Raw genomic sequence first — 19,920 nt, 5'->3', positions numbered from 1 at the left:
CTGGATTCATTGTCCCTATAATATACATAACTTTTGTTACCAGTGTTTTATTAGTTTTTGAGAAAAATGCAAAAATAGCCACAAATTTACCAAGTGGTGTAGTACCGCCTTAAGGCAATTTATTTTTGTTCATCCATTTGACGACATTGCCTTTAGTTGGTTTTTTTATTGACATTGCCTTGTCAAATATGGGATAGATTGGCGCTACGAAAAACTATCTGACCTTCTTTTGAACTATTCACGTTGGAGATTGTTGCCCCTCATTCTGTTCCAGGACCATGACTCGACGATTTACCCCATGAAGCAGCTATTCATTATTATAATAGAAATATTTTTGATTTATGAATTGAAGACTAATTGATACTTCAAGTTGGTTTCATCTCTTTAACCTATCCATCTTAACAAAATATAGTAACATAAACATCAGAAAGTTCCACCAAGACTCGGACAACTGACCAACGGTAGTACGAGATCAATATCCCCATAGCACTACACCACGCAATCCGAGTCGATAGAAATTTGGTCTTTTATAGTACTAGATTTCTCCGTAGTCTACTTGCTCATGGTGCATACTCTGGCTATTGCATTTAAGCTTAAAACTCTGATTTGTATTAATTTGTGCACAATTGATAGATTTTCACAGCTGATCTTTTCAGTCACCGTACTCCCTCTGTTTGTTAGCTTCCCCGAAGTGGACTACGTACTTTAGATTGTGGTTAACATGCTTAACACGGTTGTCTATAGATAAGCTGTCTAATTTCTGGCCTATTTAAATTGGCCATGATGTAATGCATCTTTAAATGGATCCGGTTTGTGATTGCCCAGATCTCGTTATGGTTTAAATCCTCCAGGCACGTGCCATTACCTTTAACTACATCGTACACAGCTATCTGTGGAATTTTGCGGCGCTTTGTGTTGGTGCGAAATTTGAACTCTCACTAGGTGAATGACGTACGTCTAGCACGTCTTGTACGTCCATGCGTTGTGCTTGTGGTTAAATTGGATTGATAAACAAGTATGATTGACAAAGTGTGTTAGAGACAAAGTCCCGGGGCAAAGTCCTGCTAAAGATCCAAAGTACATAGTCGATTTTTTACTCGGGCTTTCGCGATCAATAAACTGGCAGATTCTAAAATCAGAATTGTTCATTATAATTATTATAGTATTAATACATGTTGTATTCAATAATTTAAGCCTACGTATACTTTACTTTTGCTGTCACTAATTATATAAACTTTTTATAACCATTTACTAGTATTTTGATGTGATAAACATCAGTATAATTTCGAGTTCAGCTGAATCCGTTCATAACATATTTTTAAATCAAAAGTCGACTATGGCATAGTCTAGTATTAATAATGAAATGGGGTTAGAATCTCCAATTAGCGAATTAAAATTGATCGAACAACGGATTCTATACAGATGGACGAAATCTTCCTTTTATTGTTCTGAGATTAGTCAGGGAAAGGTGTCTCCTTTTGTGAAATTAGCTATTTTTGGCCAACTTGTGGCGTAAACATAGGAGAGCAGTATTGAATTTGGGTAAAACCCGGCAAATTCAAAAGATTGTTTCCCACTTCGTGCAACGTCTTATTGTGTCCGCATATTTCTAAACCCCAGGGGTACTCAGTACAAATGACCATACGGGGACGTGCCGCAAACATGGGTAGCATTTTCAGCCTTTTCTAAGCCAATTTGGTATATGGATGTGTCCTTTTTGGAAATTTTCTTCAGTTTATCGGAAAATATCCCAATTTTGCCTCAATCTAGCTAAAATTTGGGTTACATTAGGCCGAAAATTTTGACTTTTAGTATATCAATGGGTCCAAATTTCTTGCAAAATTTGTATATTGATGGGTCCACGTTCAAATTCTTGTCAGCACACCCCTACCAAAACCAAACTTGAGTACCCCCGGGTTCTAAACGGCTAATGTTAACCTTGTTATGTACAATGGCTTCCAGCAAAATAATTATTGCTTTCATCTACCAACAGTAGTATTATCTATTCCAACTCCAGTGACATTGTCCAAGGTAGGATTAGGCCAATGTTCACTGCAGGGGCATGAAAACACTGCAGCACTGTGATATTGATTTTTAACGAAAATACTAATACCTATTTCAATGCATCCAAAGGTCCAAAAAAATAATGGAGTGTCTTTAGAGCATGAATAGATAATACATGGTTATCACCTAATTGAAAGCTACTGCCAAACAGGTCATTATCAGCAAAAGCATCAGAGAATCTGAAAATACAAAAAATAGAAATCAGATAATTATAGACTTGATACACTCTTAAAAGCCCGAGTCGATTTCACTAGATTTCGTAAATATCTCACTAGATTTTCCGGGTCAATATATGACCTGATTCTAGGAATTACTGATTCTAGACTTGAGTTTGGGTTAAATTTGACTCGGAAAATCCAGTGAGATCTTATTCCACTGGAAATCTAGTCAAATCAACTAGATCGTTTTACGAGTGTACCATATAAAAGATCACGTCACTTATGGAGAATGGTTTATATAAAATTTCAGAGCTTGAAACAACGCTAGTGCCACACGTCAAAATCGCCTGGTAAATAATTACATTGTGCAGCAGGGAGACTAAAATCAATACCCGGGATCGATGCACGTGCATGTGCTATGCACGATTTGATATTCAGACATTAAATCTTTGGATGCCGGGGTAGAAAATGATGAATAATTTTTGCTTTCTAAAGAAGCCGATTTCAAGGCTTGCACTTGAATACATGAAAGTCGTAAGCGAGCGTATTGACAAACACATCAACAGAAAAAAAATGACAGCTGCCCTCATTCGTAAACAATCGGGGTAACGAAACATATCACGCTACAAGCGCAATGTGGACCACTGGTGGAGGCAGTCTAATGCAGATGACGTACCAGGCCCACTCAGATCTACAGAGGTCAGTCACCGGGCTATTGTCAATAGCCTTAGTCGGATGTCCTGCAGCCCATTATGCGTCTCAAAACTATTAAGCAGGTCGGAACAAAATGCGTGGCTATTGAAGAACAAGTGGATTCTATCTAACATCATGGCGATTTCTGCCATGAAGATATCGGGGCGATGACACAGTGTGCCACACTCATAAGCTCCCATTATGCTCCCCATAGTATATCGGGATATATGTTTTATTATGAAGTACCATTACTTACATTTAATATACGAAGCGTCACCTTCATGACTGTCATGAGGTTTCTCAACCATGACGTCACCGGGAAGCGTGAAATTCACTCCTGCATCAGTATGGTATGGGTCAACTTCATGCCGCATAGCCACTGTGATTAAACAAAAAGGATAAAAAGTTGCGTCAAGGTGTAGCTAAATTACTCCAAATGCTGTTACTAATTAGTAGTCAAATCCAGGTATCATAGTAGTACTATAGTACTCATTTATTCAATTCACTAGTACAATCCACTTTCAGTCTCACGATCTACGGGCAATATGTAAAATATCATTATTATTATTAATTTCCTTCCTCATATACAATGTGTTTTTTCTTGTTCCAATCAAAATTAACCTAATTTCAGTTCATTTTGAGTATTAAAATGGAACATTTCGTGAATTTCGCGCGCATTTGTAATTCTTGGAACTGGTCAGTGTGATTTCCTCACTTGTAAAATTAATATTGCCCGTAACATCACTGTTCCTTAAACAACGAAAGTGAGGTATGCCAGATACCTGTTCAACGTTTTACATGTTTTATTCTACTAACCGTCTCGGATGACAGGTCCAGTTCCGAAGAAAAACCGGTACTTAGGCAACATGTCTGCGGTAGTTTGTTCACTGAGATCGTATATGTGTGCTTTGCCAAGGACAGAAATAGCACGGGTAAAGGTACAGTCGATGATGCCGTTTTCAAACATTGTTGCGATATTCGAAAGACCGTCCTGAAAAAAAAATCAGAAACCGCTTAACCGCTTGTGATTAATGCGCTCTGGATAATTTACTTTTAATATTAAAGTGTGATTATTTGTATGTTTTCTTTAACGATACACACCAATAGGTAGGAATCGCCGAAAAGTTTTTTGATAAATGCATTAATTTCTCAGAAATTAAAAATAGCAGTTTAACATATAAGGGTTAGAATGGAAGTCACTTTTGGGAGCATAATTACATATGCAGTACTAAACCATTGTAGTAATCGATTGTCCAATGCGCATTTCTTACCACGTGATAATATTAATCCAATGAGCTATCGAATTGTCCGCTACGGTCGACTATTCCAATCGATAATGACGCTATTGACATGTACGGGTGGAGCTTCACTGACTGAGTTTTGGGGATTTTTCAATGGTTTGCTATCATTTACTCATCAAGGCGCTCCACCGTTGTCATAAGGACTATGCTAATAATTTAAAGATTGACATGTAGAAAATAAACCATACTTGATTGACAGAAAGTACTAAATTTGTACCTATTACGGTTTGGTGGCACTCCTTTTCCAAACGCGACCAAGTCAGGATTAACACGGGAGTTTGGATAAGATGGTAGATTTCCTTTCTCATACAAATGCATGCTCCCCCGTTATTAAAGCTTGTACCGGATTATAAACTCAGATATTTTGAAAAGAATAAGTAATTGAAACATAGAGCAAGTAGTAAAATCAGAGCTTTTATACTTTTTGATATATGACGCTAACTAGTTCATCTCCTATACCCACCGCACAGCGCTACTAGTACGGGTCAATTACCAGTGAGTGCCCCTGTGTTGTGCCCCTGTGCTTTTAGACTGCTTGCACGAGTGAGTGGAGCTAGCCTATACGCTGCGCTATAGTTCTGCACTTTTTGAGTTCAAGACGCAAGCTTCTTTCTCAAGACGCAAGCTAACGACTATCATATCCGTTCAATAGGGGGAAGTAATTCGGAGCCTTATTTCACCCTTATACAGATGAGCACTCTATTATAATGCCTCTTTGAAGGTGTCTTGGAAAGTATTTCTTGAACTGCATAATCTCCTTGTCTTGGGTGGGCATCAATTGATTATCTGAGGTCTCTGGACTTAGGAACAGACTCTGGTGGGTTAAATCGATTTTAAGTGCGCACAACCGTCACGCTTCCCTCAGAGATAGATTTAATTAAACCATCATCGGAGATCACCAGCGCGGTCATCTTTGGAGTCTAATTTCACCCTTCTTAAGATGAGCACTCCTGGTGTATTTCTCTCTTGGAAGATGACAAAATTGGAAAATCACCTTGTTGCGGTCTAACTAACACATGAACAAAATCAGCTTGTTACACTAGCAAGTTCCACACCGTTGCAACGGTCCACCCGGGGTGATGTAAGGCAGCAGGCAGGACTAGTGTACAGCTATGAAAAGTGTCGTTGAGGAATATTTATTAGTGTCACTTGGCATATTTAGGTCTGAGTGTCTTGTGCTGGTTCGTCTTCTTTATCTTCACATGGAGACGGTTTCCAGCTTTGAATCAGGTCTATCTGTCGGAATGCTTTGCTTTGACGGCATAACCATATCACATAGCTGGTTCTGAGTGCGGTTTTAGAAGTCACATCCGTCATGCTACGTCTCTTTCCACTTGGTACTCCGAGAGCAGCGATGCATTTTGTCAGCGATGTGTTGTAAATACCTCTGCTTCCAATTTCAATTGGGAAGTAGTGCGTACACCATCCCCTATTTTCGCAGTCGGCTACAAGATCTTGGTCTTTGCTTTTCTTTCTTGCATTGGCATTTGACAGGTTTTCTTCCATTGGGACTGTAAGCTCAATGATGATAACTGTTTTGGTCCTTTCAGAATAGATTGTAATATCAGGACGTTTTGCAGTCTCTGTGATTATGGGAGGAAATACTACTTACTTATGTTCCTCATTCATCAGAAATTCCCAGTCATTGGCCTTCTGTAACAGGTTTGTTGAGTCCCTTTTTGGAAGAGGCAGTGCTGGATTCCGGTAGGTTACACCATCTGCAGTGCGGAATTTGATAGTAGTCATATAGTGGGTATCTTCTGGAGGGGTGTTCGACTTCTGATTTGCCTCTTCAATGAAGGGCATTATGCCATTTGCTACAGCTTTCAGTGTCTGATCATGTCTCCAGTTGTATCTACCACTCTGCAGAGAATAGTTACATCTAATATATGGAATAGAGTGCAGTTATTATGATGACATAAATGGCAGGATCCGAGGTTGGTCTTTCCCCAGAGTCTCAAATTAGCTGGTGATGGAAGTTGGTCGTGGATGGCATTGACATGGAAAGATAGGAGCTCTGGTGTCCATACATAAAGGAGCTTCTTCCAAGATGTATCTACTTGCATGGCAGAGTGCCATCTGAGCCATTGTCCTTGTTTGGCGCAGCCATAGAGGTACACAAGCATGTCATCTTCATCTACGTCTTTTACCAGACATTTTACCAGAGTGAGGCATTTCCTGTGTTCTTGGGGTTTCATGTCTCTTAACAGTTTCTGGTTCTTTTTGAAACCAAGGCCTGCTCTGTCTGTTTGACCTCTGCACATCTCATTCAGTATCAGATGTCGCTCTCTTTGTTCAAGTTCTCTGACTCCGTTCCACCTTGATTGATTTGCTTTTCTTTGTAGGCAGTCTTTGTAGAGAGTCTGTGTTTTTCCATCTAAAGAATACTTGTTGAGATGGTGCTTGGTGACTTGCATGCATTTTACAGAAGTGGTGAGTCTTTCAAGGTGAAGCCCATACTTCTTCCTGCTTCTGTATAGAGCACTGTTGGTGGTACATCTGCTTATTCCTGCCCATCTTTTCAAGTATTTTGTGCAGGTAGCTTCCAAGCCCTCGATGTATGTGATTGGGAAGTTGTAGATGGTAAACTCCCATGTCACGTCATTTTGGGTACGATTGCATTATATATATCCACATCTTCATGATTCCATTGAGTAGGATTTTGTCCGTCTTTTTCAGCATGTCGGTAAGTTTCTGGTTTACAGACTCTCTGATTTCCTTATCTTTCATATCTTTGAAGATAAGCTTGCCGAGGAATCGCATGGGTTGGTCGTGGATATATGCAATCTCTTCTTCATCTATTGTCAACTTTGGATCGTATGCCACATATTGGGTTTTATGTCCCTCTTGCTTTTGTTACGTATTTGGGACAAATCTCTTCATGGCATGGGATCGACATTTGCTTGGCTTTGCCTTCATTGATCGAGTCCACCTCAGGAAGTCATTAACGACGTTGACCAGTTTCTGACAGTCTTCTGGGTTTCTTGCAGTTAGAGTAAGGTCATCAGCATAAGCTTTGACTGAAGATTTGATGGATGAATCCTTCATGCAGTATCCCAGATGGCTGTGTTGGTCAAGAAGATCAAGGCAAAGGTTGAATACTGCCAGGAATAGGATGCAAGATAGTGGGCATCCCTGAAATACTCCTATGCTGCAGTGTATCCAATCTGTTGTCCATTCTTTAGTCTTTACATAGATGTAGCTTTCATCATAGTAGTTAAAGATCATCTTCCTGATGTGGTCGGGAATATGGTACCAATCTAATGCAAACTGGATGAGGTTGTGTGGGACGGTACCATATGCATCTTGTAGGTCAAGCCACGTTGTCACAATCGGTTTTCCATTCTTTTTGGCATCTTGGAGTATCTCGGAAAGTGCCTCAGTATGTTCTACAGATCCCGATATTTTCTCCATGAACCCTTTCTGGATGGATTTGTCAATATATTCATTCTCAGTCAGGTAGCTTATCGTCCTCTGAGCTAGGAGTCCCATTCCAAGATTACCACTTGTATTCTTGATTGTGATTGGTCTGAAGTTGGCAGGTTCAGATGTATTTTCATCTTTGGAAATAAGAATTGTTTCTCCCACCCGCCAACTCATCGGAATGTCACCCGTTCTCCAGATGTTGCAGATTACTTCGTGGAGGAGTTCTGTTGTTTTAGGGCACTTCTTCCACACTAAGTAAGGGATGCGATTGATACCTGGAGCGCTGGAGTTTCTTCGTTTCATAAGATAATTAGTCAGTTCTGTGAGACTTGGTGGTTTGGTATTGAAGGGTTGTTTAGGACATGGTGGTCTTTTCATCCCTTTCAGTGGGTGGTACTTGTATCCATGTTTCTTATCATTGTTGACAGAATTGAAGTACTTTTCTGCAGCAGATTTCTGAAATGTTGGATTTCTATTTGTATCTTGGTTTAGAAGTTTCTTAGCAAACTGGTGTGGATTCCTTCTAAAATTATTGTGAGCTTTGCCACTTGAGGCATCCTCCAGTTTTCTCAGTTCCAGCTTCCTTGCTTTGTTATGTAATCTAATAAGCTTATGAAAATCTCTCTTCAGCTCCTTAGCAGTTTTTGTCTCCCTTCTTCAGGGCTTGTTTGAACTGACGTTTGGTTTCCTTCTTCAGGTTTCTTAGTTTTCTCTCTTGCCTGGAAGATTTCGCTTTATTACTCGTCCTCATTGATGATACTGGCTCACACCGAACCTGTCTACTAACCTTTTGTACACAAGGTTCTCAAGGTTGGTAAGTAGTTCCTTTGGTGAGCCACCTATTTCAGTTGGTAGTTCCTCATAGAGTTGATCATCCAAGGCTTTCCAAACTTTGTCATCTGATGGATTTGGTATGTTAATGTACTCCTTGACAGTGTTATTCATACAGTTCAAGTGGGCTTCTTTGGTCTGTCTTTGGTGATGAAAGCTCTTGCCTGTCGTCTTAGAAGTGCTGTGGGTTTTACCCTGTCTTCGCACCTCTTGAGTTGGGTGTGACAACTGGCTCGACTTATGCTGGCCTTCGTTTGAAGAGCTTGGCTGCGATGAGCTCATCATGCACATGTCTGATGGAGCTTGACATTCTTTAAACCCGACTTTCCACAAGTTGGACAGGTTGCACCAGGTTTCTCCGTATCTGAACAACTTCTCCGTCGATTAGAGAGGTCCAAAGTCGTTGCCGTAATATCCGTCTAGTGGTCCGATCTTCTCCGCTCTCGCACGGACCGTGGGGTGAGTTTTCTTTATAGGACTTTTATTTGCAATGACTCGGAGATCTATAGGCTGCTAACCTGTCTTTAGATCAACCCGGCTATTTCCCCGGCGCCAGCGGTCTTTCCCAGCTGTCCATTGTCTTTCCAATTGTCAGAATGGTTACTTTTACCAACAAGCCAACCAGTCCTTTCCTGGTCGTCACAGGTATCCACCTGAGGTTCTATTGAGAAGTAATTCATTGGTAGAGCACCAGCGCAGTCACCTTCGGAGCCTTATTTCACCCTTATACAGATGAGCACTCCATTATAATGCCTCTTTGAAGGTGTCTTGGGAATTATTTCTTGAACTGCTTGAATAAATTGATTGATTCTCTGAGGTCTCTGGACTTAGGACCAGACTCTGGTGGGTTAAATCGATTTTAAGTGCGCACAACTCTTTGGAGTCTAATTTCACCCTTCTTAAGATGAGCACTCCTGGTGTATTTCTCTCTTGGGAGATGACAAAATAGGAAAAATCACCTTGTTGCGGTCTAACTAACACACGAACAAAATCAGCTTGTTACACTAGCAAGTGCCACACCGTTGCAACAGTCCACCCGGGGCGATGTAAGGCAGCAGGCAGGACTAGTGTACAGCTATGAAAAGTGTCGTTGAGGAATATTTAGGCCTGAGTATCTTGTGCTGGTTCGTCTTCTTTATCTTCACATGGAGACGGTTTCCAGCTTTGAATCAGCTTAGTAGTCATAGAGTGGGTATCTTCTGGAGGGGTGTTCGACTTCTGATTTGCCTCTTCAATGAAGGGCATTATGCCATTTGCTACAGCTTTCAGTGTCTGATCATGTCTCTAGTTGTATCTACCACTCTGAATATATTTAAGTGCAAGGAACCAAATCTGGCTTCTTCAGACTAATTAAATTACGGGAGATATTCCTCATTTTCTCAGTACCCCGGTATCCAGAGATTTATCGTCTGAATATCAAATCGTGCATAGCACATTCACATGTTTCGATCCCGGGTATTTATTTGAATGTCTCTGCTGTGTAATGTAATTATTAACCGGGCGATGTCGGTGTGTGTCGGTTTGTTTATCGCGATCGCAGACAAAACATGATTTACTTCAATTAAGGAGCAAAAGAAAACTGTTGTACGGTTTTTGAATTATGGAGATAACGACGTCTTAGCAATATTTACTTGAATCTCTCATACCCGTGCATTTGTGAAAGATGGCATACACAGCTTGGAAGATTTAGATCACGAGTGACATTTCAAAGAAAACATAAATTCGTATCTAGCAAATGTATTGTAAACATTACGGAATGTCCATTTATTTCTTCTTTTGTTTATGTTACTACTATAAGAAAAAACCCTGTCAGATCTGATCTGGTGTATGTCAATTAATATAATGTAAGAAATATCAAAGGGACTCAATACAGCCTATACAGGGAGTGGCAACAATATTTTAAAGGAAAGGAGATTGTGAATCAACCAAGCCCGTACGCAGGATTTTTTTGGGGGTGGGTGCTGATTTTGAAAAAGGGGACTTTTTTCCAAGGGGGCGATTTTGTAAAAAGTGGACTTTTCCTCAAACATTTGGACCTTTTTTGGCCAAAAAAGTGTAAAAAACCCGATTTTTTTTGCTCGCTACGCTCGCAAATTGTCATATTTTCGGACTATTTGTATACTTTTTGCATATTTGGGGGTGCGAGCCTGGAATCCACAGTATGTCAATATCTTTCAATACAGTCATCACTTTTTCTCTCAGGAGTAATGTAAATAAAAAGAAAAGGAAAATGTCACGCTAGATCTGTTTGATGTAGGCAAGTTTGTTTACGAGTTGGCAGTCGCACGTATCTATGATTTTATTCTTGAAATTCCCAAAGGAATTTATGCAATCAAATATAAATTTAACTTGAGAGATCCTTCAAAGATTTATAATCGCTGCAATGTTTCCATTTGTTGACATTATGACTGTATGCTATTGCTAGTGTTAAGACCGCACCTCCCCAAATTTGCAAAAGTATACAAAAAGTATCAGAATTTAAGAATCAGGTTTTTTTCTTTTTTTTTGGTTAAAATAGGTCCCAATTTGGGGGAGGAAAAGTCCACTTTTCACAAAATCGCCCCCCCCCTTTGACAAAAAGTCCACCTTTTCAAAATCAGAATCCCCCCCCCCAAAAAATCCTGCGTACAGGCCTGCCTGTACTGTTAAACTTTGATGACATTTTCCTGCCATCTTGGAAAGAAGTTGGTCCCTTATCCAAATATATTCAGCACAAAGCAACATTTGTGCCCGTTTTAATGCTTTTCTGAAAAAGAATGTATGATACTTCCACCATTCTCAGTGCAGCATTATGAACATGCTGAACTACTGTTATTACTTACGTTTACCGAATTCGCGGAAGTTTCATCAACAATAGATAGTCTCCCAGATGTTAATATACTCCAATAATGCTCTAACACCACAGGCCCTGCATCCGTTTGGCGACACATCAGTATATCGTCATCGCCCTAAAAGTCCAAAAATGTGATATCATAATTATTAATATTGATTATTTGATATTATTAATTTATCATCATCATCATATCATCATTACCAATGTTATTATTATTATTGCTATTATTGTTATTATTATTATGTTATTATTATTATTTCACTAAAATCCCCGAAAGGGGGGAAAATACGTAGGTGAAAACATGGGCTATAAGGGGGAATGGACTTAACGTTTAAGGTTACACAAAGAGACGTATAAAAAACGTATAAAAGACGTATAAAGTTGTTCTCTAAAACAGAGTTTTCTCAGTAATCAAATATCGCAGCGAGTGAAATGTTGGTGCATTGGATGTAGCTTAACATTTTTGTGTGTGTTATATACAAATTATTAGAATAAATTTGAAAATCCTTCGTTGAAAGCATTTTTACCCAACATGTTCACAAGATCAAAAACACGTTCCATGAGGTTTTTTTCAAATGTGCGCTCCGTATAAATCCACACCGAGCGATTGTTTTCTTCTTTTTCGTGTTGTATTACAAATCGATCAAAGAAATAATGTTGCCATGGGGAAGAACCAAATACAGTACCGATTAAATTTTAAAAACCCGTTTTGGGGGAAAATTTTGGAGAATTTGCTTGAGAAAAAGCTGGTTTGTGAAATTATCGATATCTTGATTACGAGACGTTAATTTAGATATCTGAATACCTACATTATTTCTCAACATTCTGCCAATTGCTATTCCATTTGATTTTCACTCCAAATTGAAGCTAGTTTTGCAAAAAACGAGGTTTTCCTCCATCAGTTCGTTCAAAATTTCAGCGCCGACATGCGTGTTTATTCTAAGAGCCATAATGCGGACGCGATTGTAATCATGTTAATTGCATCCAATTATTGTTATATCATCCGCTTTGAGAACAGTCAATTGCGTAAGCTGATCTATGGCCGAGTGGATAGAGCATTGGACTGGGAATCTAATATGAACTATTTTTGTGGGTTCGAGTCTCCGTGTGGCTGAATTTTCTTTTCTTTTTCTCTTTTCTCATTTTACTTCCTTTCTTTCCTCTTTTCTTTCTCCTTTCTTTTTTCATTTCTTTTTTTTTTTCATTTCTCTCTTTCTTTTCGTTCATTTTCTTTCTCTCTCTTTCTTTCTCTTTTCACTATTTCTTTATTCTTTCTTGCTCCTTTCTTTTTAGTTTTATTTGATTGATTCGCTGAGTGCAGTGAATCGTGATTGATTGTTTTTCACTTTATATAATTCAGAAATTTGTAGGCCTAAAGTCTGTCTTGTTGATTTTCATCAATAATTTACAAATAATTGCTTTTTGATATTGTTGTTGTTGCCTACCCTTACATTATGACGAAGTGCCCCCAATCAATTTTAAAATTTATAAAATTTATAATGAAAACGGCTTGTGCCACCCCCCCCGGCATCCGAGCTCCGGGCACGAGCTAAGCCAAGTTTCATAGCCTTTTCATGTCTTGACCGTGGATCGATATTCTATTGTAAGTAGGCCTACGTCCCGGTACGCTTGTTCATTTTCTGCATGGCTGTTTCTGTTATGAACTTACGCCCCTCTGAAATCAAGCGCATGAAAAACTCTCGGCTAACCTTAAATATCCTGTGGTGTCAATTTACATTAAATTGCACTACGGGTCCTTCATTTGGGGTCCCACTTGGAATGTTAGTCGTCGTATGTGAGAGCCTACTGGCCCTGTGGCCCGGGGGGGGGGGTCACTCCCATTGTGGCCTGTACACCATCCGCGATAATGAACTTTTGAAAAGCACCCTAAACAAGGATTTAACCCTTGGCTAAGATGATACCCTAAACAGGGATTTTATTCCTTGCATCAAATTTTATACCCTAAATTTCATTTCCGCGTATTAGCAATTGCAATTTTGCTACCCTTTTTTCCAATATTTCATGTTTTTGACACCCTAAACGCGTTACGCGCGTATCGTACCTACCCACGAAAAACTACCCTTTTACGCGTTTTCATTATCGCGGATGGTGTACAGGCCACAATGGGAGTGACCTCGGGCCTGTGGCCTCAATGTTTTTGTTGATACTTGGCGCCCGTTGGCGGTCTTTCGCGGTTTGTATAGGTATAGGCCTACGGGTTGGGTATGTAGGAAATCCAGAAAATTGTGACAAAAGTACTGATTCGATAAAAGGAAAGGTGAAGAACTTCAAGAATTTTCTTGAAAATATATTTTCAAAACATATTTCTTCTAAGGATTCAAGTTGTAGATAACCCTAGCGTGAAATGTCCAAATTTTTTCTTAACATTTTGATATTTGATATTTTCATACCAAATTTGAATTAAAAAGGGAAAGAGGGATTACAAAGTAGATTTTATGTCAAATGAATTCCAAATTTTGTTTCAGCTCTCATAGTACATACAAGTTCGTTTGTTTTTGGATAGCTGCCATTAGGCCGAGTAAAAAAAATACATGTTTCTCGTCCGTGCCCTCCTCCTTTTTAAAGATTTTCAAATTTCTTTTTATTTTGTAAACTTTCAGTTATAACTTGTTGAAAAAGATGTTTCAGAAGTTGAAACTTATTTTACGGCTTTGTAAATGCATAATACATCATTTAAGAAGAGTTTTGTGATCACTAGCGGGGTCTACCTCTCAAAACAATAAAATAAAAGGGCCTCCTCCTTTTTCTCAGATATCAATATGTATGTCGAATACCCAAAATATGGTGCCAAATACAGGTATTTAGTGTCGTTTTCCAATAAAAAATAGAAAATAAAAAGCCCCTCATCCTCCTCATTTTTAAAAACCCGGACGAGAAACATACTTTTATTTTTACTTGTCATTACGTCAGTTGGGGATTCAGTCTTACTAGTCATCAAACATCCCCGGGAAATATAAGGCCAGCCAGGAAGTGCATATATAGCAATAATGTTCCTGTACATTAATATGTTTCTTAATGTTACAATGACGAATATTATGTTTTAGTAATGGGGCATGAACATAACTGCTCAATAATTTGGAGTGATTGGTGTTTCCGCTAACAATAATACAGGGTGAGTCAAAAAAGTGCAATAGAGCAAATAATCTATATTTATGTAAGAACCAAGTTAAACTTTCCCATTATTGAAAGTTTCTATAAATGTCACACGCAATAGTCACCTTCTGTGGAAAAATGAAGTGACTTACTTGCTTCTACTGTTTAATTTTTATGAGTACTTTTGCGGCGATACCCAATTTCATTATTGTCCACGAGGTACCATGTATTTTGAATGGGAGCACACAATGCACGATAAATGCACCAGCTCTGAAACTGACCTTAACTTATATAAGGTTGATTTTTGCGTTATTTTTATTTCTGTTCAAACAAACTTTCTAACATTACTTTAAGTTCTTCATACCTCACTCGACTCCAACTCCAGTTTTTTTAATCCCAATATGTCCAACTTACTGGATGTTTTGTAATTCACTCCACTCCAATTTGTGCGCATTTCATTTCGACATTTGAAAAACCCGCCTACAAATTTATATGGTTTTGATAGAGAATAAACATCTTTAAAATAAAGGGAAAGTGAAAATAACAACAAATAATGTTTCTTCTCCTTAAACAAGACCAAGGGCAATAACACTATGGGTGCTCCATTTTATTTCAATGTCAATGATGTTAAGAAACTGGCAGTTGTTCCAAATCTACCTTACACAGAGTGGGCTGACATTTAAATTTTAGGTGTCTCTTGGACAAACAGTAAAATTGGGTATCGCTATAAATGTGTCATAAAAACAAAACGGTAAATGCCCGGGGGGGTTCTTCCTGGTTGAAGGTATACGGGGATGTGCCACGGTTTTGGGGTACCTTTTCAGCGATTTTGGTATATCGATGGGTGGGTTTTCAGTGGAGACCAATGCGCCCAATTGGGCGCATTTTGGCAAAAGTGCCCTTAAAGCGCCCAATTATGGCAAATGTTGGTGCTTTTTGGGTGCTTTTTCTTGAAAATTGGTATACTGATGGGTAGCAAAAACAGCAAAAAGTAGGTATAGAGAAAGTCAGCATCCGAAAGTCTGCGTGGCACACCCCGTACAAAAATGTTCGATGACCCCCCCCCCCCCGGGGGTAAATGCTAATTCCTTGATTTTTTCACACAAGCTCACTAATGGATATGTTATTTATAAAAAAATGTTTTAAAACCTAAAAAATTCAACTCGGTTCTTAAATAAAATGGATTCTTTTCTCTATTGCACTTTTTTTTGACTCACCCTGTATACTGATGGGTAGCAAAAACAGCAAAAAGTAGGTATAGAGAAAGTCAGCATCCGAAAGTCTGCGTGGTGGCACACCCCGTACAAAAATGTTCGATGACCCCCCTTTTCTTAAATAAAATGGATTCTTTTCTCTATTGCACTTTGTTTGACTCACCCTGTATTAGAGTCTAGAGCTGATTGCAAGAAATCGTATTCATTTGGTGCATGTGTCGTTGTCCCAAAGTCAATCGTTTAGTCAAATAGCACTTCTCCCTACGCCATACATAAATTAGGCTAGTCCCATTTCTGGCTATTGAACTATTAAACGTCGTATGTATGGTTCCGATGCGCTAGACCGCTCGGCCACCGATTGTCAAGCAGCAAATTTGAAATATGAAGCTACTGTCTGTTCAATTAGCTTAGATTCTTGAATTTTCGAGATATTTGAAAAAATAAAAAATTATGGCCAAAGTCATTAAAGAAAAGTGTTAGCACAGCCTTAGACCTAACGTGATTTATACTTTTCAAATTCCCAAGTTCAATTTAAAACCCCATTTCTTTTCAATTTTGCCTCAATTTGGGCAGTTACTTGGGTCCACCGAAAGGGTTCGCGACCTTTTTACAAATCGAGAGGGACGGTCCATTCTCAACTTAGGGCATAGACCCTATCCAATTTAGCAAAACAATCTGTCCACCAATCTGTCCTGCCATTTCAATTGTTATACCGTTCCGGTTATTGGATAGGTTAAATAGGTGATGATGGTCCACCGGTTTTTGTTACACGAAATTATATGGTGCGAGTACGTTTTATGCATACATTATTCTGAGCATTATTTTTTCCTAAACAAGGACATTAAAATTATGGATTTCGTTTTCATTTCAACTGGTTTACAATGTAAATTGAGTTTTGTTTAATACCACCATTCCTTCCCAAGAATATTCGCATTCGCTTGACATTTTCAGATACAGTAACTCTACAAGAAATGTTTTCTGTAACCTGATTGTTTTAAATAATATTTTCTTGTATAAAAGTTCTTTTGTTTCACAGGTTTTTTTCAGCTTGTATTCAACAAACAAAACGAAATAACAAATTGAAAATAAATATGTAGTTCTATAATAGGCCTATAGGCCTACACCTTATCAGACCCATTCTCAGACCCATTCGCACAATAAATAAATAAATAAATAAATAAATTAATAATAAATAAATTAATTAATTAATTAATTAAAATAAATACACAAGGAATGTATTTATATCAGCTGGGCCTATTTTAGAAAACCTTAGTTCCCATAAATAATAACGTAATGTTTCGACAGTAGGGTTTCAACACAAATTAAGCATACTTGCAAATATTTTGCTGGACAATACTTCCTGATGCGGATGGCCGAATAAATACCATCTCTGCGCATTGTGACATTCGTCCCCATTGCTCGAAATAGATCGATTCCAAAAAGTTTATGGTACCCGACGTTCTACGGCTTTTAAAAAAAATATCGCGGGAAAAGACCAAAATTGAAAAGAAATGGGGTTTTAAATTGAACTTTAGAATTTGAAAAGTATAAATCACGTTAGGTCTAAGGCTGTGCTAACACTTTTCTTTGATGACTTTGACCACAATTTTTTATTTTTCAAATATCTTACAAATTCAAGAATCTAAGCTAATTGAACAGACAGTAGGTACATAACTTCAACATATCGTGTATAGAATTAAAAATATAAAGACAGAGAAAGCGTACCATATTTTCGGAATTCACCTTACAAACATTAATGTGTATTATAATAGAGCTACCACTATAATCTTGTAATATAATTCACAAGCGCATACAAACAATACGAGGGGCCTATGATACATTCACAATACCTAATCGATTTTTATTTTGTGCACTTGTTCTGTGTTCAGGACATCGCGTCGGTTTGCAAGGTAGGGAGCCTACCATTTTTCTTGTAAAGACCGTCTGGATTTTTGCGATTGATAGTAAAAGTCCACATAGGTCCCCAAAGTTTCTTTTAGATATTAAAATATTAAAGACGAAACAGTAATCTTTAGTGGGCACCTATGTAAATTTTACATACAATTTTCACCATCAATTCAGAGTTAATTTTTACTAAATTCAGACAATATTTTGGCGTATATACAATTGAAATTAAATTCTCTGCCAACTAAAGCACATAAACTGTAGCACGATTGGGTATCACGAATCGTTATATAATTATGATGCACAGTTAACTCAAATTTTCTTTTATACATAATTATGATGCTTCAGTTTTTACACAAATAATATTTCATTGAAAACACTCCCACTCGGCTATTTTAAAAAGGTAATCAGGCTTCCTCAGCATGTGCAAAAAATTAGCATTAATTTTTTTCTTATTCTAGCAGCCTTTTAGAAACACTTGGTGAATGTGTAATAAGTATAAACTTACTTAAACTTACTTCTTTGCATTAATACCGTATAAAACAATCGGGTAACAATTATCTCAGCAAAATTAAGTAATGTCAAATAAATCAAGGCAATTATAGACATGATCAAACATGAGAAACCTTTTTATTTTTCTTACTTAAAGGAAGTCTCCGGCAATCATAACATTATACGCCTTATATGTTAGAAAAATAATTATCAAGTACGAGTTTAAAACAAATTCATATTTGACCATAAAAATGAATAAAAACAGCTGACTCTCAACACACGATATTCGAAATTCCAGCGCCGGAATTTTCTAGTGCAATGACGTAATGGTTATTTGTGCTCAATTGTCGTCAGCCTTATACTGGTTCCTATAATACGTATTAGACAATTTCAATGCCCGGGAATTGGGTAGGCCTATATCGCGTGTTGAGAGACGGCTGTTTTTATTCATCTTTATGGCCAATATCATGATATGAATTTGTTTAAAATCAAATCACGTGATTCGAGCTTGATAATTAGGGACCGTTCACAAACACTTGTTAGGGGGGGCTGATGCAAAAAGGGGGGCCTGAAAATTTTTGACCCTCCTAAAGGGGGCCTGAAAAAATGACAACACATTTTCCTGGACAAATTAAGTTTATATGCTTTTCTATGGGGTTGACCCATAATTGCATGTCAAAAAAGGGGGAGGGGGGCCTGAAATTTTTGAGGTCTGTAAAGGGGGGCCGAAAAATTTTCGTCATGAAATTTTTTTTGCATCAGGCATCCACAAGTGTTTGTGAACAGTCCCTTATTTTTTAACATATAATGCAAATTGAGCTTACCATGTGTCCATCAAGAGAAAACCAACAGCAACCCATCGTGGAGCAGTTCCTTTGTTTTTGGCGCGAAGGATGAAGTCAATGCCATTGACATTATTAGCCTTCAAGCAACTAACAAATCACACATAGTAGCGCTTCTTTCACCGCATCCTTCTGGAGAACGGAAACATCCATGACCTTGAGGACAAGAAACGACGACACCACTAAAGGTAAGAATAGTTACCAACCCTAGAACGGTCTGCATGGAGAACTGCATCTCGCGAGTGTCTCGATCAGTCAGTTCGTCGGGAGGTAATGTTTTACACTACAAACAAATCTCACGTCTTGCTTCAAGTACACGCTGTTGACGAATGATATAGGCCTAGTCATGATCGACTAACACGTAACGGTAAAGCAGAAAACATAGAAGCTATATATACTTTTTATATTTACACATATTAGGTGTCAATACACTCTAAAAGCAAGTGTTGATATATTAACGCTATTTTTAACACTTAACGCCATTATAACACATAACATTGCTGTTTAAATCAATGTTTCGATACTTTAAAATGTTAACACATCTTTCCTTATACATGCTTAAGTTTTTGCATTACTAATAACATCCTGAAGTTTTAAAAGTAACTGAACTGTTCAATGTTCAACGGAAATGTTAAAATATTATCATGTCAACAGGCTAAAATAGTGTGCAAATTTTTCACGAGCAGTGCTAAACATGCTTGCCAGCCTCTTTTTACCAAGCCCATTTTTCAAAATGGCCGCGTTATAGGCGATTTCAATGCCAAACTGGGGACATTCTCTCGGTGTTGTGCTCAAATAGTGTTATGTTTGCAATTGTTTTTAGAGTGTATATCTCATACTGCGCTCGCTTGCGTAGACTGAATAGGCCTATACAGAGCATACTATAACTAGAGCAGCAGTTATGGTTATTCGTTTCAAAAGCGTACCCAGGACTGCAAGAGACCCTGGGGCGAAGTGACTCCTACTATGACTCCACTCCATAATACTCCTAATATGACCCAAAATTGGCTGATTTGTTCAGTAAGCTTTCTGTGACCTAGTGCTGAA

General features: G+C 38.2%; 1 protein-coding gene across 1 annotated transcript; it reads right to left on the bottom strand.

Annotated features, from left to right (window-relative positions):
• Window positions 1-879: 879 nt before the first annotated feature.
• Window positions 880-19,214, bottom strand: LOC140161093 (DOMON domain-containing protein FRRS1L-like). The gene is made up of 5 exons (XM_072184480.1): window positions 18,856-19,214; window positions 11,296-11,421; window positions 3,732-3,906; window positions 3,172-3,294; window positions 880-2,243 (listed from the first exon to the last, which is right to left on the bottom strand). The coding sequence occupies exons 1-5, from the start codon at window positions 18,889-18,891 to the stop codon at window positions 2,191-2,193; spliced, it is 513 nt and encodes a 170-aa protein (XP_072040581.1). The 5' UTR covers window positions 18,892-19,214; the 3' UTR covers window positions 880-2,190.
• Window positions 19,215-19,920: the final 706 nt, after the last annotated feature.

The sequence above is a fragment of the Amphiura filiformis genome, chromosome 9 (assembly GCF_039555335.1).
Source record: "Amphiura filiformis chromosome 9, Afil_fr2py, whole genome shotgun sequence".
Taxonomy (NCBI): domain Eukaryota; kingdom Metazoa; phylum Echinodermata; class Ophiuroidea; order Amphilepidida; family Amphiuridae; genus Amphiura; species Amphiura filiformis.
The sequence above is the reverse complement of the archived record's forward strand: the minus strand, read 5'-3'. Positions and strand labels throughout refer to the sequence as shown.

Excerpts from the sequence above, each read along its gene's own strand:
- LOC140161093 (XM_072184480.1), bottom strand. The coding sequence starts at position 18,891 with ATGGGTTGCTGTTGGTTTTCTCTTGATGGACACATG. Across the intron at positions 3,907-11,295 it reads CTTCCGCGAATTCGGTAAAC|GACGGTCTTTCGAATATCGC; the intron begins GTAAGTAATAAC and ends TTTTTTTTTCAG. Across the intron at positions 2,244-3,171 it reads TGACGCTTCGTATATTAAAT|ATTCTCTGATGCTTTTGCTG; the intron begins GTAAGTAATGGT and ends TTGTATTTTCAG.